General features: G+C 43.3%; 2 protein-coding genes across 4 annotated transcripts in view; both read left to right on the top strand.

Moving 5' to 3' along the window:
- The first annotated feature begins 707 nt into the window (after positions 1–707).
- LOC146685802 (cell cycle control protein 50A-like) lies at positions 708–6,274 on the top strand. The gene is made up of 7 exons (XM_085441397.1): positions 708–1,157; positions 1,857–1,976; positions 3,380–3,487; positions 3,578–3,665; positions 3,804–3,947; positions 4,416–4,625; positions 5,273–6,274. The coding sequence occupies exons 1-7, from the start codon at positions 915–917 to the stop codon at positions 5,464–5,466; spliced, it is 1,107 nt and encodes a 368-aa protein (XP_085297523.1). The 5' UTR covers positions 708–914; the 3' UTR covers positions 5,467–6,274.
- A 3,288-nt stretch (positions 6,275–9,562) lies between these two features.
- col12a1a (collagen, type XII, alpha 1a) overlaps positions 9,563–22,381 on the top strand; it is a 50,150-nt gene continuing 37,331 nt past the window's right edge. For 2 of the 3 annotated variants that reach the window (XM_085441395.1, XM_085441394.1), the window contains exons 1-13: positions 9,564–9,754; positions 11,096–11,201; positions 14,597–14,716; positions 14,800–14,943; positions 15,406–15,459; positions 16,546–16,809; positions 16,899–17,063; positions 17,291–17,464; positions 17,568–17,858; positions 17,959–18,561; positions 19,018–19,296; positions 19,377–19,652; positions 19,743–20,015. In XM_085441395.1, coding sequence (XP_085297521.1) covers positions 11,132–11,201; positions 14,597–14,716; positions 14,800–14,943; positions 15,406–15,459; positions 16,546–16,809; positions 16,899–17,063; positions 17,291–17,464; positions 17,568–17,858; positions 17,959–18,561; positions 19,018–19,296; positions 19,377–19,652; positions 19,743–20,015 — 2,713 coding nt within the window. In that variant the 5' untranslated portion in view covers positions 9,564–9,754; positions 11,096–11,131. Of the gene's footprint in view, positions 9,755–11,095; positions 11,202–14,596; positions 14,717–14,799; positions 14,944–15,405; positions 15,460–16,545; positions 16,810–16,898; positions 17,064–17,290; positions 17,465–17,567; positions 17,859–17,958; positions 18,562–19,017; positions 19,297–19,376; positions 19,653–19,742; positions 20,016–22,381 lie in introns of all 3 variants that reach the window. The other variant, XM_085441396.1, reaches the window with a different exon arrangement.

Here is a 22,381-nt window from a genome sequence, read left to right as displayed (position 1 = left end):
ATATAAACAGAAATCTTTAAAAAGCAATGTGCACGAGGCCAGACAAAGAAAACAATGAGACAGTGACGGTGCAAGAAGCAGAGGTCGTGAAGATAGATGTGCTTAAACACCTGGGGTCAAGCATCCAAAGAGAGGTGAAGGAGAAACCCGGAACAACATTTATTATGATGATGTGGGAACAACACCAACACGATGATATCAGATCATCCGGAAAGCACTGCCAGGGGTGATTTGTGACAAAAGGATAGCAGCAAGAGGGAAAGGGAAAGTTTACAAGATGGCAGTGAGACCTGCTGTGATGCATGGTTTGGAGATGGTGACACTGAAGATTTTGAAGGTTTTCATTGGGAGTGACCAGGAAGTGAGGTTAGAGAGGTGAGGTTGAGATAGCTTGGACAGAGGAGACACTGGACAAAGGATGGTAAATATGGAGCTATCAGGTATGAAGAAAGGAAGAAGACAACAAAGAAGCTTCAAGGATGTAGTGAAGGAGGACGTGCAGAGGTTTGGTGTAACTGAGGAGGATTCTAGGGACAGAGGACAGAGAAAAAAGGTTAAAAACAGTCAAACATGTAGAGCCTTCACGTTAAAACCCGAGCACAGACGCCTACAGGTACTATCAGCTGTCAGGGGCGTTACCCTAATGTTTGCGATGATGTCACTACTACGCTACTTCTTGCTATTGGTTCGAAAGCTTCCGGCTTCTTCTTCTGGAGAGAGAACCGCAGTTGAAGGCAAACAAGAAGTCAGCGCTACAATGAGCAGATATTTTCATTAGACTGGGGGTAAAGTTCACTTCGCTCACAGTTTTACCCTTTGCCTAACCGCTCTGTGTCTTACTTGACGTGTGGGATTAACGGAGCAGCTCGGCTGTCTGTCAGAGAGGATTATTTAACTCGAAGCTGACCGCAGCCATGATGGCGTCGAGCTACAACGCTAAGGAAGAGGACGGACACCACTCCGGCGCTTCGAGCGGCACTGGCCTTTCGAAAAATAAGAAACCGGACAACACGGCGTTCAAACAGCAGAGACTTCCAGCCTGGCAGCCCATCCTCACTGCAGGCAGTGTGCTGCCGGCTTTTTTCGTCATTGGGCTCATCTTTATCCCCATCGGCATCGGCCTGTACGTCACATCGAACAACATCAAAGAGTTTGAGGTACAGTCGCGCTCCTGTCCGCCTTTAACCGACTCTGGCTTCTTCTCGGTTCTCCTACACAGCCCGGTGTAGCTACACACCGTTTATACACACAGTAAACCTGCTGAAGGAGGCTCACTAAACAGGAATAAGTGGTTCTTCGATAAGTGACGTAGCTTCTTTACGTCACGCCAATGTTAACAATGTTAATTGTAAAGATGAACAACATAGTGTTGAAGTTCAGTTTGAAGCGCATTCATTCGACGTTACTTTTAAATGTGGTTGCTACACACTTGTATCAAAGGTCGATATTAGATGGTAAAAACATCAGAGACATGGGGAGTCGGCACCACATATTTAATATTAATGAGGCTAGAAAGTGATCAGAATCACGGCTTATATCAGTGTGGCTGATCATAGTTTGGGCAGTGTGGTTTAACAGCACCACAAACCACAGCCTCTAAAGTGGCTTTCACATGGCTTCAAAACAGTCTAAACAAAGCTGGACTAGAAGGTAAGAAACACAGGATGTGTCCGGGGTTCCTGCCTCGCAGTGGGCCTTTGAGGGCTGCTGTGATCATAAGTGATTGCTGCCTGTGCATTAAACAAAGTGTTCCTGTATTTGATTCAAGTCTGTACCTTCTTCTAGTCATGTTGCTGCACTGAATAGACGGAGCACTGAGTGTATTTCAACATCAGTTTATTTCCTCTTTGCTTCAGATCGACTACACTGGTGTGAGCAGTGACAGCCCGTGCTACAACTGTGCAAAGAACTTCACCTGGAACACCACAGAGCCCTGTGTCTGCACCGTCAACTTCACTTTGCTCCAGCCGTTTGAGGTGAGCTCAGATCCCCCACCAGCTTCCAGGCATTGGAAGTTAATGAATAATGCATGCATTTACCTGCAGGACGGAGAGTGCTGCTTGTGCAATCCTAACAATAATTGTCCATTAAGATCTATTTTGAGTACAAACAAAAAACACTCAAGGTTTGTTTAGAGGCTGCTTTACTATTGATTGTTGTAGGTTTAAAATATGCTCTGCAGCTTTCAGAAGGCTTCATTGATTATTTATAAAAAGCTCTCAGTTGCTCGTCTGCACTCGTCTCATTTAACAGCTTGCATTTAGCTTGTAAAATAGCTTTTTTTTTTTAATTAAAATGTTTGCGTGCTTCTTTTCTGAGAAGCAGAAGAAGTATTTGTATTAAGTACACTGCATCCTGAACAGTGAATCACCTGAAGGTGAAGTATTTTTGTCAACAAAGTTATTCACGTTCAACAGAAAATGGAATCATGTGCTCTTTCAGTTTAACAAACCTGATGAAGTGAGTTGTGTAGAAACGAACAGCAGCACTGATCAACAAAATAAATGAGCTGGGCTTTAAATGTTTATTTCAGCGTTCTCTTCATACTGAAATCAAACGCTTATGAATGTGCAAGATTAATGATTTTCTGGAGTGCTGCTCTCTTGTCGTTTTGCAGCAGCACTATTGCGTTGTACCATGTTATTTTTATATTCCTTGTAGATTTCCAGCACCTGTTATTGTCTCTGGTTGGAGTAGGTATACAGGTATTTTATACCTGTATAAAACATTTTATACAGGTATAAAATGAGGTTATTTAAAATTTACTTTAGGGCTTTTTAGTCCTCATTTAACAGACAGCAGAGAAAATAGGGAGAGCGAGCAGGAATGAAATGGTTCAAATAAACCTGCGCGGACTCAAACCCAGGCCCCTGCAGTAAGGACTCCAGCCTGTGGTATATGGGTTGCTAACTCAACCAGGTGAGCTGTGATGGTGCGCACAAAAAGCAGTTTGTAAAACTGGCCTGATTGCTCGAAACAAAGATGACACCGGTGCCGTAACGCTGTGGGAGAAACATCACTACCTGATCAAGCACCACAGCCTTTTATGAAGGCACAGACTGGCAAGAAGACGCATGTCCCACATTAAACAAAGCCCCTCTATGTTGTTAACCTTTTTACAAATGTATTATTTATTTTTAAATATGCATGGATATCATTGGATTTGGTTTTATCTCCCAGTCCCAGTAACCAGTGAGTTCAAATGAATTTCCATCACTGTTTTCCGAAGGGGAATCTTTTAATCTTGATGATTTTTCTTGATGATTTATGTTGATCATAGAGATTGTGTGTAAGACCCTGTCACGGAAAAGCTGCTCATTCATCCTGGTCGTTACTGATTCCTAATTCTGTCAGCGATGCCGTCTTTTCTCTCGTACAGAGCAATGTCTTCATGTACTACGGCTTGTCCAACTTCTACCAGAACCACAGACGCTATGTGAAGTCCAGAGATGACAGACAGCTGAACGGTGACCTGTCTGCTCTGACGGTATGCTGCTGTACTTTTTGTGCCTATAGATAATTCAGAGAATCCAGTGAATGTTTCTTCCATCAGGTGAACATTATGTCCTTTTTCCAGGATCCCAGCAAGGAGTGTGAGCCGTACCGTAAGAGCGGAGATGTGTCCATTGCTCCGTGTGGGGCCATAGCTAACAGCCTTTTCAATGGTGAGTGTGTTGAAAAACTTCACTTTCCCTCTCTCAGCTGTTTAGCTTAACTGGAGTCTTATCTACAGTTTAAAACTGCTGTGTTAAAGCTTTGTAGAGCCTGATATCTGTACTGAATATACTGATTATGTGTTTCAGACACTCTGGTGCTGTACTACGTCGATTCCAACAACAGCAAAATTGAAGTTCCTCTGGTAAAAAAAGGCATTGCGTGGTGGACGGACAAGCATGTGAAATTCAGGAATCCTGCTGGAAACAGCAACCTGACTTTAGCTTTCCGAGGTGACATCTGCACACAGTTCACAGGCCCCTGTAGTAGGGATGCACCGATACCGGTATCTGGTATTGGCCTCGATACCACATTTTCTAAAGTACTCGTTAAAAGTCCCCCGATACCGGGGACCGATACCACGGTCTGAGGGCCGAGTGAGTGAGTTGCACTGTCACTGTTTAAATATTTTTTTCATAATTATTTATTCTGTAATATGTTGCATACAACATGCTTTTCATTTTAAATAATAATTCTTAATTCCAAGCCAGTCCCTTGTTTTATTTTTTGTTAAATTATAGGACTAAAGCTGTTACCTGTAAATTTAAATCATGTTTTTATTCAGTACTCGGTATCGGCGAGTACTGAAATGCAAGTACTCGTACTCGTTTCCAAAAAAGTGGTATCGGTGCATCCCTACCCTGTAGGCTCGCAGGTTCGAGTTGCAATGACCAGCTGGGTTTTGTCTTCATCTCTCTCAGACACAGCGAAGCCGGTGAACTGGGCGAAGCCGGTGTACGAGCTGGACCCGTCGGATCCTGATAACAACGGCTTTATCAATGAGGACTTCATCGTGTGGATGCGCACGGCTGCATTGCCCACCTTTCGGAAGCTCTATCGCATCATCCAGAAGAAGTCTGGCACCACCCCAACTCTCCCCAACGGGAATTATATGTTGAACATCACCTACAGTATCCTTTACATTCCAGTAATCTCATTACTAGAGTTAGACATGCTGCTTTGAACAGGCTAGCGTGAGTTTTTTGTGTCTTATAAAGCTTAACAGATCAGACGGTCTTTACTTGCAGTATCTCTGCTTCTTTGATTAGCACACGGAGAAGCTTTTGATTCAAGAGGTGTGCAGATATAAATATTTTAAACACATCTACATATACTCAAGTATCCACTCTGGGCCACAAATAGATTATTATTTTATATTCCTTTATGGCCACAGTGTATCCATCTTCTGTTGGCCCTTACAGCAGGATAACGCGCCATGTCACAAAGTTGGTTCCTTGAATGTGATAAAGAGTTCAGTGCACTCAAATGCCCTGCAAAGTCAATGGATTTAAAGCAATAGAGACACTTTTGGGATGTGGTGAAACAGGAGTTTGTCCTTATCTCCAAAATCAAAATGTTCCCAGCACCTTGTTGAAACTGTGCCATTAAGTCTGTTGTGAAGACAACAGCAAGGCGTACCTAATAAAGTGTCCATTGAGTGTAAAGATATTTAAAAAGATCATTTTTCTGGTTTCTCGAATCTCAGTAGATTAAGGGTGTATCGTTGTTCGTGTGTGTGCGCGCGCTCTGTCGTTTCTCTTTAACCGCATGTAATCAGATTACCCCGTACTCAGTTTTGATGGTCGCAAGCGGATGATCCTGAGCACCATCTCCTGGATGGGAGGAAAGAACCCCTTCCTGGGCATCGCCTACATCACCGTGGGCTCCATCTGCTTCTTCCTGGGTGTGGTTCTGCTCATCATCCACCACAAATACGACAACCGCAACACCAGTGCGGATATCCCAAGCTAAACGGCGCGTTCCACGCTCGGGCCTCTGCATGCACGAGTGCGTACGCCGTACCAGGCTGTCGTGCGGTAGCGTCTCCAGTTTCTCATCAAAGCTGTGTTTAAGCGTAGCGAGGCGTCTCCGTGTGTCTCTGTGTATATAGCTTCAGGCCGATTTGCTGAGAATGTCTTTTTTTTTTGTCTTCAGGTTTGCAGTCTTTTATTTATCTGAACATTATCAAAGTACCTGTTTCATTTTAGCAGTGCTTTGCGAATGGCTTAATTATTGAAGGATGTATGTAATTTTAATGCAAGTTTTTGTCCATATTATGTAAAGTTATATGTCCTGCTGATGAATGTACCGTAACACTTCGTTGACATACCTCTGTGGGTTCTGGGATTACCTTGAATACTGAAGGTGATTATGATTGCTTGGATAAATATAAATTCAAGAGTCATAAAGCATTAATAAGAAGTAATAACAGAAATATGCTTTTCTGCCCTCCACTGTGACCGAGGAGCCAGTCTTTTATTTATCACTCATAAAACTTACTTTATACAGTATTCCTAATTCAAAGGTGGTGTCTCTGGGTGGGTGGAGCACAGGAATTCTTAATTTATTGTTTGTTAGTGGTTCGGCCAGAGTGTGAAATCGTCTGATTGGTTAATGTTGACCAAACGATATGCACTTTAAAAGTGTCCCGTTTGTTCGGTTCCCCCTTGTTTCGCCCTTCTGGACTGTTCTTGGTTTTTTTATGCTGTTAAAACTTTCAATTTGAGCTCCTTGGCTTTTTATAAGGTTTGTAGGGTCCAATTAAAGAACTTGGTCAATGTATCGCTGTCATTTGTGATTATAATGGTAGAACTCCCACTGCTTCCATTATCCATGCTACTGTGATTTGTAGGGATGTTGATGTGTTTTATTGGCCTTTATTAACTTAATGAAATAAGGGGAAACAATCCCCTCAAGAATTTAAACACATAAAAAGTAGCACTTTATAATGATGTCACACTATTGGTAAAGTATTAGTAAGTGCTTAATTTGTCAATTATATATCACTATATACATCATTATATACTTCTCCTTAGTATGTCATTTATAAATCCAGATATATTTTAATGATCATTACCAGCAGCGATAGCTCTGTGTGGTGCAACAGTAACACATCTGTATTGATAAATGGCATACTAAGGAGGAGTAATGATATATGAATGAAACATTATCTCATACCTTACTAATGCTTAATGGTGTGATGTTGTAAAATGTAATGTAAAAAACAGTCCTTGTACTTAAAGCCTCACCTGTGTGGACTGCACCACTTATCCAGGTAAGGAGGAGGTTGTGTTTAATGTGTCTCTTATACACTCTCCTACTCTTAATGCTTCTGTGCTCCTCTCACTGCTCTGGATTCAGTCGCGCCCGTCTTACCAGCTGATTACATCATCATCATCAGAACGTTAAATGAAATCTGACTGTCTCAGACACTGAAATACACAACAAAGACGATCATCAATAACACACCATGCTGATAATCTCTGGGAACTGGGGAAAATGGGGAGCTAACTTTTGTTAAGAAGACTTTTATCAGTAATTAGATCATGCCTAATTAACGTTATATGAATTATGGACTGTATATACCAGGGGTAGGCAACTCCAGGCCTCGAGTGCCGGTGTCCTGCAGGTTTTAGATGTGTCCTTGATCAAACACAGCTGATTCAAATGGCTATATGACCTCCTCAACATGTCTTGCAGTTCTCCAGAGGCCTGGTAATGAACTAATCATTTGATTCAGGTGTGTTGACCCAGGGTGAGATCTAAAACCTGCAGGACACCGGCCTTCGGGGCCTGGCATTGCCTAAACCTGGTATATACCATTGAATTCATCTTTTAACTGAACTCACTGCAACGGACAGGGCTGACCAGCAGGTGTCGCCATTTGGCTTTATCAGCCTTTAAGGGCCTAATTGTAGGTCCGGTGGTTCCCACAGACAGACAGAGCACAGAAGCAGAAAAGGTGAAGATCTTTCAGTATTATTGTGTGGTTTTGGGATGATTTGAAGTGAAGTTGTTTCTTGTCGGTTCACTTTTGACCAACGCTGCTGTTTTGTGCATCATTGTGATCACAAGACTCCTCCAGCAGTGTGGCGTCTTAAAGCTTATTATAAGTAAATTACAAGCAAATGTTTGCTTGAAATATTGTTTTTACTTTATGTGAATCTTTAGATGGAGGTACAGGATAACAGGCTGTATTTCTCAGTGAGTTACAGTAAAATGAAAGGGTCTCTTTGGATTTGCAGGTTCTGGAGACAGAACCTTGACGTTTTTGTAGCCTGGAGGATAAATATGTGAGATACCTGCTGCATTATTGAAAGATCTCCGCCTGTAGGGGAGCTGGGCTTTAGTAGTTATTGTGTGCTGCAAGTAAAAAATCTTGCAAAGTCAACATTCAGAGTGTGCCAGGCTTTGCTGATCTTCCATAATACTAGAAATCTGGAGCCCAAAACAAACACTGTTCCAGCACATCATTTGATTGCTGTGGTTAACCAGAGTCGAGCTCTTTGCAAGCAAACTTTAGACATTCTTGTTGGGAGAAATTTGCTCAAATCATTTTTATATTATTTCTTTGTTGTTTTTTTTTAGATGCGTGAACACAGAAACTGAAGCCTTTGAAGCAATAATGTGCTTTCATTCCTCCCCCTCTTTGATCAGGAGGACAACAGCATGCCCATCATCATCTGAAGGGTGGGTCAAAGGACGCTCCGCTCCACAGAGCCGCAATAAGTCTCAGTGTGTTTGGTATGTCAGCTCTCGTCTGAGATTTGATGAGTCAGGCTAATTTCAGATGTCTCACTCTGTGTTTTGGATAAAACACGCCCGCGTCCCGACCCCAGCGTTTTAACCCAAACTGTCTTCTAAAGATAAATGCCTGTAATTTGACGATGCATCATCGAGGCTGTTTAAAGTCTAGATTATTAACTTGTGTTGTATCTCGGTTACATCTGTAATTCTTGTTTGATCTCCTCACAAGGAGTGGATATGTTGAGCTGTTAGTGCTGTGATGCCCAGGAAGCCACAGTGAAACAAGATCAATAAAAAGCATTCCCAGTTAATTACACCAACATGGCTGTAGGATCCCATGCAGACCCCTTTGCATCCTCTTGTCTCTTGTCTGATCACTGTTATAGCACCCTCCTGGGTGTTTGTCTCATGGTGTAACTCTGTAAAAGTTCAGTATCAGATGCTTGAGATCACTGCTTATTTATTCTGCAGATAAATCACAGTCACTCTCTTTTTAAAGGAATGTTGGTATTTTTAATTAAAACCTACAAAATCATTTATTCTATGGGAAAATATCCCAAGAATTTCCCGGTGTCCTGCAGGTTTTAGATGTGTCCTTGATCCAACACAGCTGATTTAAATGGCTAAATGACCTCCTCGGCATGTCTTGAAGTTCTCCAGAGGGCTGCTGATGACCTAATCATTAGATTCAGGTGTGTTGACCCAGGGTGAGATCTAAAACCGGCCTTCGAGGCCTGGAGTTTGACACCCTTGTTTTAGACTTCTTTCCCAAGCCTGTATCTGCTGTCTATCTCTAGTATGACCACTAGAGGGCGCCATAAACCTTCGACTCTCAGTTTCAGGAGCAGCTGCTGCTCAAATTCCAGGGCTTCCCCAATAAAAGCCAACTAAACTCAGTCCTTTATAGTTTAAATAAACTTGAAAGACAAACGGACTGATGTGATTTCGCTTTTGTTTCTTTAAGCATCTTGAGCGCATTATGGGGAGAATGACAACAAAAAAATTATTGTTTATAAATGAAAAGGTGAAGTTTTAATTTCAGCTGACATCTGTGTAAATAAGCTGGATAAAGTTGCTCATTGCGCAAATAAGAAAGTTCCCCTCGGTGCGCTCTGGCCAAAGGTGCCCCTGCTGTGAAGTCACAATTGGCGCTGGAAACTCGTCGCCAGACCGAACGAATGCTGGGAAAAATGTAATTTCCGAACACCCGGTCGGTCTTAGCGGGGGACATACATCAAGTGAAGGACGGAGCTTTCGTAAGAAGCCCATATGATGGTAAATTGAGAGCTGGGAACTCCCCCCTTATTAAGTAGCCGATGGTGGAAAGATTCTTCCCACTTGGAAAGAGGCTTTCCTTTCTTGGACATCTGCTGGTGGAGCTTCCAGTAGCTAGAGAGAGAGGAAAGGGGGTCCAGGAGCAGCTCCTGAAATTTCTTACTTTCCTGAGGGGGGAGGCTTCAAGCGGGCTGCGCTCACGTTTGGTCCGTTCAGAATTTTGGGGGAACTTCAGTAGGTGAGTAGACAAACTTTTATTTCTAACAATTACGTTATAAAGATCAACTTTTATTTTTCCTCACAAAATTTCGATACGATATTTAAATTTTTTATTCACACTTTTTCAATTGAATGCGCTTTGATCACCAAACCAAGCTGAATGCTCTTAAAGCAAATTATAGAAGTTTGAAATGAGTTGTTGATCTGAGATTAGAAGATTTAAGATAAGAGCTCGATTTTTTTGTTGTTGAGCTGAACAGATTTAAATGCAGCCACCGCGAGAGGCAGGTAAGCCTGTAGTAACTTAGATTTAGCCTAATATTTGTGTTTTATATGATCCAAGATATCCGATTGGATCCAGGGCTGCAGTGTCCTCACATGTGCACCAGGCGGAGCGCACAGCCTGCGGTTAAGTTTAAAGAACCCGAGTTCAGCCTGAAGTGTCCCGTGTGAGGGCGACTCATGAGTTTATAATAATAAAATAATGTCAAAAATGCAAATTAATCACATCCAAGTAAATCTGCAACAGGAAATGAATGTATTAAAAACAAATTTTTGCTTCTGCGATTTTTTTTTTTCTCTTTTCCCAAGGGAACCCTTAGGATCATAGTGAAGATTTAGGGAAGGATAGAGGAGTAATATATTTTCATATACATGAAAATGAATCATCACAGAGTAGCCCGTGATATCACAGACTTAGTGATACTATGAGGTCCTCCAAGGCAAGTTTATTTGTATAGCACAATTCAACAACAAGGTGATTCAAAGTGCTTTACAGAGACATTAGAAACAAAAACAAATAAAAAGCATGATTTAAAATTAATCATCCAGTCTTCATCCCCGTAGGTGTTATGTGAACGAGAACCAGCGAGTCTATGCTGGATGTAATGATCCGCACAGCAAGCTGCCAAAGTCAGCAAACAACCAGAAACGCATCAATTTTCCAGTTTATGCACTGGAAAATCAAAACTGAATTGCATGTGTTGGATATTTCTTTCATTCTCTTATTACTGAATAACTGCAGAGCTTCATTCAGTGGTAAGAAAAGTGCTCCCTCAGGCCATGCGAGTCAACTGAAGGCAGCAAGGTGTGGTTGGTTGTGTAAAGGAGTCTAGGTGGATCCAGCAGTTTTTTTTGTGTCGGGACTGAAAGCGATGACTGACTAATTAAAGTTATTTATCTAGATTTATATTCAAAGAAACACGATCCAGGGAGAACTGCGTGCACGCTGTCTAATTGTAAAGGCTCTCAGGTCACGCTTTAGACGCAGCTCTACGTTAGGTGTAAAGCTGATGCCTTTACACCACAGTGTAAAAGTGAGCTGAGATGTGCAAATGTCCTTTTTTGTTGTTGTCTGCAGACTTTTTGATGCGCTGCTGACCCTTTAGAGCCAAACATGAAGATAGGGCTGTCTCTGGCCACGGCTGCCTTCCTGGCGGCCCTGTTGTCCTCCATAGATGCTCAAGGTAAATACAAAGCATCTGGCCTCACTCTCCCCACACACACTATTCAACTCTGTCCAGTCTTTATCTCCTCCTTTTCTATTTTTACCTCTTATCTCCACTCCTTATTGAAGCTACTGGAATTAATGTGAGCGATTCATCACAACCAAACATGAACTGTTTGTACTGACTGAATAAAGTTAATCTTATTTCATATGTATGATATGTTGACTATGTGACTGATTCCTTGATGTCTGTCATGCTTTTATTCCTCAGTAGTGGCATATTTTCCCAATGTATCTATCAGGACTCATTGTTTGTTTTGATGTGAACTCCAAATCCAGATCCCACTCACTTGGAATTAAACTGTAATTTAGGAGTTTTAAACCAATAATGCACGAGCAAGTTTCTCATCCACATTTGGCACATGTGAGAAACCGTGCACACGAAAGTTTATTTAATTTCCAGTTTCTAACTGAATGTATTAAACAGCGAGGCACAGACTACAAGTGTAACAAAAGGCATTTTGTGGTTAATGTTTCCCTATAAATGTTTTAGCACAGTTTTTGCTATTTCCGTTTTACACTTTTTCCAAAGCAAAAATGGGAAGATGGCCCAAACCAGGTAGTTACGCACCGATTAATCTGGCTTACATAAATGTTATCATCATTACACTAAAGGTGCAGAAAGATCCTAAAACATATGCAAATTTCTTTTGCAGTGGTTCTAACAGCTGTTAAAACATTAGATTATTGTGCATGACAGCAAAAGCACAAAAGATAAAGTAGAATACAGTCATTTCAGTTTTAATAATAAATAGAAATGTGAAAAGTGCATCAGTACTGGAGTAGAGTCATTTAGTGGACAGAAGTGGATCTGTGCAAGAAAAATGCAAGTGATTAAAACTCGAGTGTCTGGCTTTTTCCTTCCCAACACTGATTTCACGCTTCTACGTTACAGTTTCAGTAGAAACTAAATGATTTCGCTCCACATGCGACATGATGTAAAACATCAACGGTTAGGAATCGGTTGTAGCAGGAGTAGTTCTGACAGAAAATGACTTAATGTAATTAAATATTCAAACATCTCAGTCCAAAATAATGACACAGAGAGGGGGTATGAAATCCTGCTCTCGCACGGCAGAGGAGTCTGCGCTCGGGTATCTCCGCTAACCGAGTGGAAAGATGAAATAGGAGAATAGCCAATTAATCCTCAGACAGCTCAAAGACAAAGAGCCTTTCTCGAGCTTCTTTGCGGGCATTTGTGAAAATGCTGAGTTGCAGGACATATGGAAAGTTAATATGCAGTAATGTTTAATGTCAGCACAGGCTGTGGAATTACTTTGGCATCTGTCCTGCCTCTTTGGGAGAGTCAGTGTTCTTTCCTCCTCTTCTTGGTCTCTCCTATTGGCAGCAGCTCAGGTCAGGATAACTGGTTGGCTGGCTGACTGCTGGAGACTGAGGTAACACAACGGGAGCCAGATTCTGGCCCCTGGAAGACAGAAGTGTCCTTTATTATGAGCTGATGGGACAGACGTCCATATAACAAACACAACCGCAAAGTCCAAATAACCTACCCGCGATTATTTTGACAAAACCACATTTGTTCCTCAGCTACATTTTTTTAGAGCAGACAGACATGCGGTGAAAGGAATTGTAGCAAATCAAAACAAGATGCTCAGACAAGCTCGCCATGAACAAACGTGGGAGCGGCAGGCGCATCCTGCAGCTGAATTTTCCACTCATCGTCCACGCTGTGCTACTCACTACCCCTCCCCAACTCATCCACACCCAAGTACCAACACACACTATACACCCGTACCGTTTTGGTGTTGGAGATGAGTACTCGTGGAGAAATCAGGGGCAACATGGTCCACCGGGGCTCCTTGAGTTGAGATGCCAGGTTGGTGATCCTCCAATGCCAGTTTTTAAATATTTGGTGGGCTCCTCTTTGTCATCTGCCTGTGCACTCAGTGTGTCCCAAGCTATGGCTTCCTCCTCATAGTATATTTTACAATGATATTCTTATGAAGCATGCACCCAGTACCGCATGCCGTGGCATCTTATGCATGTTCGCGTCCCCGCCACTACACGGACAAACGAGGACCCGCACCAGAGGACCACGTAAGATTGGTTGCACTAACCTCATTAACCTCACGGCAATTAATTTGATTAATTGCTCGAGTTTTGTGTTGTTGACACTAATTTACTGAGTGAAAAGACTTTCAGAGCTGCATGATTACATGAGAAGTAACTGAAAGATGAGCTCACAAAATATGAACTAACACCCATACCGTGACCCGACTCTAACAGTGGTTAACCTGGTTGACAGAAGCGCAGTCAGAAGTTTGCTGCTAGTTCCTGAAATACTCTGATGTGACTTTAATGCATGTGTGGTACTCACGTACTCAAACGTTAACACTCTGCCTGCCTGCAGCCTAAAGACGTAAGAAAGAATATCATTCTAAAATATGTTTGTCATCTCTGTCTCTGTACATGGAAACTAAATGTCCAGCCGGTCAAAGTTGTTGAGTCAAACAACTTTCTCATGTACACACTGCATGATGTTGTCATCAAGTCAGCTCCATGTAAAGGCCTGCGGTCTTCTCACACTGTATATGTCTTCTCATATTTATTTTACATGTACACCTTTCTCTGTAAAAGCACATTTGGTTGTCTGAGGAAGTCTTGTTCTCTCACACCTTCTTGTGCATTTATGCTGCTGCTGGAAAAAGTACACAAGAGTCGCCGGTGACGAATTGTGTATTCTTTTTGAAAGGTTTGCAATGGATGTGTGCCACACGCTTTTGTAAAGAGTCGTAAGCAAATAAACAAAGTATTTTTTTTTGTCCCTCAGATATGTTTATATACGTTGTGTATATAACATATGGTGTTCATTTTGTCACTCCAACAGCTACATGGCATCGTTGATTCCATTGTATAATCGGTAACTTAAGAATGAAGTCACTGTTGTGTTTGTTACTCTGAGCTCGGCTCCATCATAAAGGCAGTTTAATATGTGGGGCATGCGTTGTAACTGCACTTAGCATGTGTTGGATGGTTCACTCAGTGTCTGCACTTTAGTGGCGTTTGCGTGGATTCGTGCACAGACTGACGTGTATGCCAGTGCTTGAGTTGCCGGGCCGTCTCGGCTGGGCAACTCAAACAAGCGCCATTTTGCTCCAAAATGGCTTCTCACACTTTTCCATTGTCACGTGTTGCTCACCTGTCACCCTCACAGAGGGACGTGTTGTGTGTTTGGCCCCAACAACGAACAAGTCCGCTTCAGCCACGAAGTGTTTGTCGTTGGGATTAATGTGAATGTTTAATCAAAGATGCCCTTTTATTTCATTTGATCAGAAATACGCCCACGGTCACACGCGTCTTGTGTTTTAACAGCGTTTCGTCTCTTATTTGCAGTGGAGCCGCCCTCAAACTTGAAATTTCACATTCTAAATGAGAATACAGTGGAAATGTCGTGGATGAGACCCTCGGCAACGATAGAGGGCTTCAAAATACAAGTGCAAGTGCCGGATGGAGGTCAGTGCGTGTGTTGGTGTGCTGACACTACAAACGCTTTGAAACCCTAGCAGCTTTCTAACTTCCTGCTTTGCTCCTCATAGATGAACCGACCAGAGACTTTACCCTAGATGCATCTGCCACTATGACATTGCTCACTGACCTGACCCCTGACTTGGACTACTCTGTGTCAATAAGCTCCTATTATGGCTCAGAGGAGAGCATCCCCATCTTTGGACAACTGACCAGTGAGTTGATTATGCTTTATAAACATATTTTTCAGTGGAAAACAGGTTTTTAAAAAGTAAGTGTATGTTTTTACGCTCTATAATGTTCTTATTGTGTCCTGATGTGAATTCAGGACATCAGGAAATCACTTTTCCTTGCTGGCTATTGAAACCTCTGAATTATGTTCACTGATACAAAGCATTTACTCCCTCGGCAACACGGAGAGAATTTAATCATATAATATGCTAGTAAAAGTCAAGTAATAGCATTTCCATCCAGCCATAAAAAATCTAGGAAAGGGAAAAATCACATCTGTTTACCGACTCTTGAATTGCTCGCTGTTTGTCGTTAATGCAGCGTTTGTGTGCGTACGGAGCTGCTTTTATGATGTGTTGATTTTCTTGCCTTTTTCCGCTGTGAAAAAGTACACAGTGAGGCTTCAATGTGCGGCGCTAACTCACCGAGTGTTTCCTGTGTTTCAGTCCAGTCCAGTAACAGCAGCGGACGAGTCAGGAGGCCACAGGCAGATGCAATCAGTGAGTATGCTTACTGCAGTGTCGGCCAAAATCCAAACACACCCGACCCTTCGCAGGGCTTTCCGAACTTTTAAAATGTATTTTTTCCTTTTTGACTGTCATCATAATATTTTTCCCATGGAATAATTTGGTCAGGCATCTTACTGGGTTCTAACTGGGTAGACAGACAGGGTTTTGGCAGCGAGTGGAAAGGCACATTGGTTCCTTTAATTCTAACCAGCAGCCTGGTTAGAATTAGGAAGAAAAAAAAGTAAAGGAAGGCTTGAAGCTGCAAGAGAAAAGCTCCCTTGAGCTCTCAGCTTCAACCCTTAAGGAGAACGATTTTGGAGGGGAAAGGAGCAGGAGGCAGGTCTGAGGTACGAGTTCAGCTTTGATCAAGCGTCGCCATTGCAAACTTTCCTCAGCTTATTCAAACTGTCCGTGGTGACTGATGGGCAGACGTGCTCACTTTTCCCTCATATGATGATTGGAAACTGCAACCATGAGTGCAGATCCTCTGAAACATTAAGTCAGAGCATTTTGACTGAAGATGCCTTTTTCTGAATGTTTCATGTGAGACAGGAGGAATCGCATTTAGAGTCAATGAGAGTGCAGGGAGCGAGGATTATAAAGTCCATCCACATAAGCCCTGCCAATTAGCATTTCAACTTAAATGTTCTGTTGCATCTGTGATTTAAAAGCTTGAGGATCTCAGTGTTTAAAAGTAGATATTACCAGTGGAACTTCTGCTGAATATTTAGTCTACAAAGGCACATTTTTGCCTCAGTCTGCTGGAATAACTCCACCAGCCCACTTTTGGCAATGGCTCAGAGTTCCTTTGATGCAAGAATGCACATCTCTCAGTCGTCCAACTACCTGTCAAAGATTTTATTTTATTCAGACGGACAGAAGAAATGCCATGATTTAAAATATCACCGTGAGATGTAAAGAATGTAGTTTTCTGCTTTCTGAGATTTTAACCCCATCGTTCACCAAAAGTTGAAAGCCAATCCATTCCTAATACGAATCAGTTAAAGTGTGTTTATTCATTCTCTCATCGACTGTTCTCCTGATTGACGGTCTTTCCTGTCCACCGTCTGTCCTCAGAGTGTTCGGTCAGTGCGATAGCCGACTTGGTTTTCCTGGTGGACGGCTCTTGGAGTGTAGGAAGAGAAAACTTCAAACACATCCGGAGCTTTATCGGCTCGCTGGCAGGGGCCTTTGACATTGGCGAGGACAAAACCCGTGTGGCGGTGGTTCAGTACAGCTCAGACACTCGTACAGAGTTCCCCCTCACTCGTTACACCAGGAGAGGAGACCTGCTCCAAGCTATCAACTCACTTCCGTATAAAGGAGGAAATACCATGACAGGTACGATGTTTATCAGGAGGCTTTGAATCACGTTTTTTAACCTGATTGCGAGCGAGGACTTAAAAATACACATGAACTTCTTTTTAAAGGCGATGCCATAGAGTACCTGGTGAGAAACATTTTCACTGAGGCAGCTGGATCCAGGAAAGCTTTTCCAAAGGTAGCCATGATCATCACTGATGGAAAATCCCAAGACCCAGTGGAGGCGCATGCTAGAAGACTTAGGAACATTGGAGTGGAAATATTTGTCCTAGGTATGGTTTATTATTCAGTGTTTTTTTTCCTTTCTGATTTGTGCTTTCCCATGTGAAAGTCTGCCTGTTCTCAGAAACCATTTGATTTTCCATCGATGGCTCGTTTTAAGATGCAGTTTTGCCCCAGTAAAAGTCAAACTGTTGTATTGCCTAACATAAGCAATGCCCTAAATCACATCTGTAAAGCAGACAGTCCTAACACATGAGTTACTGTTTTTCCTTCACAGGTATCAAAGGAGCAGATGAGGATGAGCTCAGGGAAATAGCCTCCACGCCTCACAGCAAACACGTGTACAATGTGCCCAACTTTGACATGATCCAGGAGGTCCAGAAAGAGATCATAACACAAGTGTGCTCCGGTGTTGACGAGCAGCTGAACATTCTGGTCAGCGGAGAGGAGAGTGAGTCAAGTGATATTTAATACATGCCCATGCAGGATTCATCTAAAATGCTGTTACAGTATACTGATGTGCAGCATCTTGTTTACTTTGATGCCTCCCACAGTGGTGGAGCCAGCCTCCAACTTGGAGGTCACAGAAGTTTCATCCAAGTCAATGAGGGTGACGTGGGCCCCGTCTCTGGGTGATATCACGGGCTACAAGCTAACCGTCAATCCCATGCTGCCCGGCATGAAACGCCAAGAGCTGTACATTGGGGCTGGACAGACATCCGTCAACGTCCGTGACCTTTCCCCCGAGACCGAGTATGAAATCAGCCTGTACGCACTCAAAGGTCTGACTCCCAGTGAACCCATCGTTGAACTGGAGAAGACGCAGCCTGTCAAGGTGTCAACAGGTGAGGTGGTTTGCTGTCATGTGTGGTCAGCTTTTAAGTTTGATGTACTCGTGAATGAATCACAGGCAGTCATGTGACTTGGTTTCCTGTCTTTTTCAAGAGTGCTCACTGGGAGTGGATGTGCAGGCCGATGTAGTCCTGCTGGTCGATGGCTCGTACAGTATCGGATTACAAAACTTTGCAAAAGTCCGTGCCTTCCTGGAGGTTCTGGTCAACTCCTTTGACATCGGACCAAACAAAATCCAGATTAGCTTGGTCCAGTACAGTCGCGACACATACACCGAGTTTGCCCTCAACACTCACCATGACATTAACGCTGTCGTCAGAGCTGTGCGCACCTTCCCCTACCGCGGCGGTTCCACTAACACCGGCAGGGCCATGACTTACGTCAGGGAGAAGATCTTCGTCCCAGCTCGTGGAGCGAGACAGAACGTCCCCCGCGTCATGGTCCTGATCACAGACGGAAAGTCGTCAGACTCTTTTAGGGATGCGGCCACCAAACTGAGGAATATTGATGTGGAAATATTTGCTGTTGGCGTGAAGGATGCGGTGAGATCAGAGCTGGAGGCCATCGCTAATCCACCGGCTGACACCCATGTGTATGAGGTGGAGGACTTTGACGCTTTTCAGAGGATCTCTAAGGAGCTGACTCAGTCCATCTGTCTGAGGATTGAACAGGAGCTGCTCAACATCAAAAAGAGAAGTAAGTAGAAGAAGATCAACTCCTTTACTATGATCTGGAGCTCAGATTTACTTCTCTTTCTGATGGTTTCCATGTGTTAGCACCTTCACACTGGTCCACAGGATATTAGACCCTGAAATGTGACTGCATTTTTAGCCGCTGACGTAGTGGCAAATAGCCAGAGCAGTCATGGCTAAACAGAGAAACATATTTTGTAAATTGCTGTCAGACATGGCAAAATTGAATAATTTCATCAGAGTTGCCAATAAACATACCACAAAAACCACGGACGTGCCTCTTGAATGAGCTCGAGTGATACCGAGAGCTGCAGCCCAAAACACTCGACAATCAGCCAGTGTGCCGTCCAGTGCTTCAAGATCTCAACTTTTGAAATCCATATTTGTTAAACTACAGTAGCTTTATAAAAGTCACGTGCAGGTGAGGCTCTAACTACCTGACTACCTCTTTGATTTTCAGGTTTGCTTCCACCGAGCGATTTGCGCTTTTCTGAAATTACCTCCCGAAGCTTCCGTGCCACCTGGGTACCTCCTCTTGCCAATGTCTTGTCTTACCTGCTACGTTTCCGCAAGGCGGAAGATGTCACCGGAGACTACATTTCCCTGGCTTTGCCCGGCGATACCAACACAGCTGTCCTTCCCCATCTTTATCCCCTCACCACCTATGAAGTCAATGTCTTTGCTCAGTATGATAAAGGAGACAGTTTCCCTTTGACGGGTGAAGAGACAACTCTCGAAGGTAAGAGATTTACCTGAATTTAACAGAATGTAATCAAAATAAAAACACTGAGCATCTAAGAGTTGCGTTTTTCTTCTCAGAACAAGGAGCTGTAAGAAATCTACGAGTGACAGAAGAAACGACCAACAGTTTCAAGGTGTCGTGGCAAGCCGCGCCGGGTTCAGTGATCAGATACCGCCTGTCCTACGTCCCGCTGAGCGGCACAGGAGAGATACTGGAGGCTCAGACCCTTGGCCCAGAGACCACCATAGTCCTCCAGGAGCTCTTCCCCATCACTACCTACCGTGTGTCTGTGTCTGCTGAGTACGCATCCGGCCTTGGAAGCGAGATGCAGGTGGATGGAACCACCAAGGAGGGTGAGCGAGGACAACTGCTGACACTATTGTCAAACTGAAGTTTTGAGAAATGTGAATTTTGAGAAATGATGCATTTTGATCTGTTTTCAGTCCGCGGCTCTCCCCGTGACCTGCGTGTCTTCGATGAAACAATATCTACGATGAAACTGGCGTGGAGGTCTGCTCCTGGCAATGTTCTTCAATACCGCATTGCCTTCAAACCTGCTGAGGGAGGTGAGAGGAAGGAGATCTCTGTCAAAGGAGACACCACCCAGGCTGTACTGAAGAACCTCCAGCCAGCCACTGAGTATGAGCTGTTTGTCAGCGCTCGCTATTCTTCTGGTTTGGGCGATCCTCTCCTGGGCACCGGAACCACCTTAGAAGGTAAGAGACGCTGCCATATTGGTACTTTAAAGCCTTTGAAGCACAGTCGGATCATGTTTATTTCCAGTGTTTGCAGCATGCTTTGTAGATGTGCTTAGTATTTCCAGCTTAACAGGCCCCCTATTGTGAAACTACACGCATTTGGGAACTTGTTTCCTGTCCTCTAAAGGTCCCTGCACCAATAAAGTGAAAGTTGTGTAGTAGTTTGGAAGGTTGGTGTGAAAAATATGGAATGTGTAAGCGTTCTTTTACCACAGACTCCCCGACACGTCCTCACTCCTAAAGCGTAATATTTCACGCTACGTGACAAATCATCGATATATTACGCTTCCGAGCACCCAACACGTCTCTATGTTACGAGATCTGAAAAATGAGGAAACATGAGAACCGTTTGGAATCAATCTACACATGTATGTTCGTTTTACTTAAATCTGTTTAAAACGTCATTAAAGTGCTGGTTAGGGTTAAGGTTAGGGCTGGAATACCGCGGGAGTGTCATTCTACTGGATTTCATCCGTAACCCGGCGCGTAGCATAAGAACGCGGGTGGTCACCTTTCGTGTTCCTCAGGAACGCCTCAGGACTTGACAAATCATCAGCATATTACGTCTCAGGAGTGAGAACGGGCTGGACTCCTAGCTCGGGGTGACTTTGCCACCCATGAAGGCAGTAAGATGGAAATGAGTGGGTGTGGAATGCTTGTAAACCTATGGAATGACTTGGAACTGACTTTGAGAGGCATATGCTCGCCTGCTGAGACCTTTGCATCTCTATGACACGCGAATGATTGTGTTAGAGTCGCTCAGCGGGGTTGTCTCTCTGTCAGTAATTGCTACTGATTGCAAATTCTGTTTATAAAATCAGGAATTTTATTAGTTGTGCATTCAGTTTTATTGGGGAGCTAGCTGTTCTGGCCCAAATTGTGGTTTAAACGGACAATAATTTGAATCTCAATAATGTGTGAAGAGATAAAGTCTGCTGTTGTTTTGGCCAAACTGTTAATAAAAGGGCAAAAAAGAAAGTAGACTTGGCCGATTTCACTTATGAGTCCTTTTTGGGTAGTTAAAGATCAGAGAATGAATTTTGCAGTAATAGAAAAAGTGGGACTGTGTTTTCTTCATCTTGTCGAGTGCCAAGACGAAAATGGCACGGTGGCTGTTTTTCATCACATCTAAGTTGTGCCTCATTTGAATCAGAGTCTTCTCTGAAAGCAATTTAAGCCCTTGGACATATTAAAGAGTACATTTCTTGGTCTTTACAATTATGTTGTTACATTGAAACCACTGGCGAGGTCCTGCGTGCTGGATATATCTGCTTTTAATAGGCTTCCCAGTGCAGGTTGAATAAGAAGACTCGAGTGCAAAAAATTAACTAAATTTCCATCTTGAATTTACAACTTCAACAAAGCATTTTTGTGTAAATTTCGGTGACCATAAAAATGTGGATGAAAAGTGGTCTCGTCTTTATTTCTTGCTGTTCCCACACTGACCGGAGAGCCCAGTCTGGATTAAAGCCGTCTCCACAGGTCAAATCTGTGCAGTCAGCCCCACACCCCCACAGGAAAAAGCTCCATGACAAAGCACTCTGTTTAGGCATTTTTTATTAAGCTGTCATGATATCAGCATGCCTAAACACTGATCTCATTGTGTGCCACTCTTTTTGAGTGACCCACTCTGTGAAGTCCATGTAGGCAAGAACTGGAAGAAAGTGGCTCGCACAAAGGCCTCTCTCACGGCCAACAGAGGATGGTAGACAATACAGAAGCCTTGAGCAGAGCAGAATTAAATCATCCTGAAACGAGTGGGAGCAGAGAGAAGGTGTGACACAGAATGCTTACATCAATGTGTTAAATGTGGATATTATACACTAACTATTTACTTAAGGAGTGGGAGTGTTAGTCGGCATGTGGAAGATGTTACCTAAGAGGACCCTGAAAGCTGGGTGAGCTGTCTGTCTCGTCTCAGGGAGAGCCGTCTGTTCATCTTCCTCCAGGGTGGGGCAAAGGACAGGCAGGGGCAGAGAGAAAGGCAGAGGGAAAACAGGGTACTTGAAAATGTGAACCACAATGCCTCAGGGTGACCTGGTGGGATAAAGGGCTGTTTCTTCCCTAAGAGGTCAAACGTTCAACCCCTCATTTATCAAATGCTTAACTACCTGCATGACACCTCTGATGTGTTTATGCCATGAAGGACTTTCGAGCTTTGACTTGCACAAAAGCTCGGCACCAGGTGAGGTTGTAGCACTTTGGCTCGGTTTCCTCTAACCTATCCCTTTAATGAATTTTGTGCGGTGCCAGACTCTTTGGCGTGCCACATATTTTTTTCCACCACTGTAAAAGGTCCTTTGAGGTAAAAAGACTAGGGACAG

This window comes from Copadichromis virginalis, linkage group LG19, assembly GCF_057382275.1.
Source record: "Copadichromis virginalis isolate Kocher_CV1m ecotype Utaka linkage group LG19, C_Virginalis_male_GT1.1, whole genome shotgun sequence".
In the NCBI taxonomy this organism is placed as follows: Eukaryota; Metazoa; Chordata; class Actinopteri; order Cichliformes; family Cichlidae; genus Copadichromis; species Copadichromis virginalis.
Note: the sequence above shows the minus strand (reverse complement) of the source record. Positions and strands in the feature narration are given on the sequence as shown.

Bases quoted from the DNA above. Each gene is read 5' to 3' on its own strand.
- LOC146685802 (XM_085441397.1), top strand. From the start codon at position 915: ATGATGGCGTCGAGCTACAACGCTAAGGAAGAGGACGGACACCACTCC. The intron at 1,158-1,856 runs GTACAGTCGCGC...TCTTTGCTTCAG, and splicing joins ACAACATCAAAGAGTTTGAG to ATCGACTACACTGGTGTGAG. The intron at 3,488-3,577 runs GTATGCTGCTGT...TCCTTTTTCCAG, and splicing joins GTGACCTGTCTGCTCTGACG to GATCCCAGCAAGGAGTGTGA.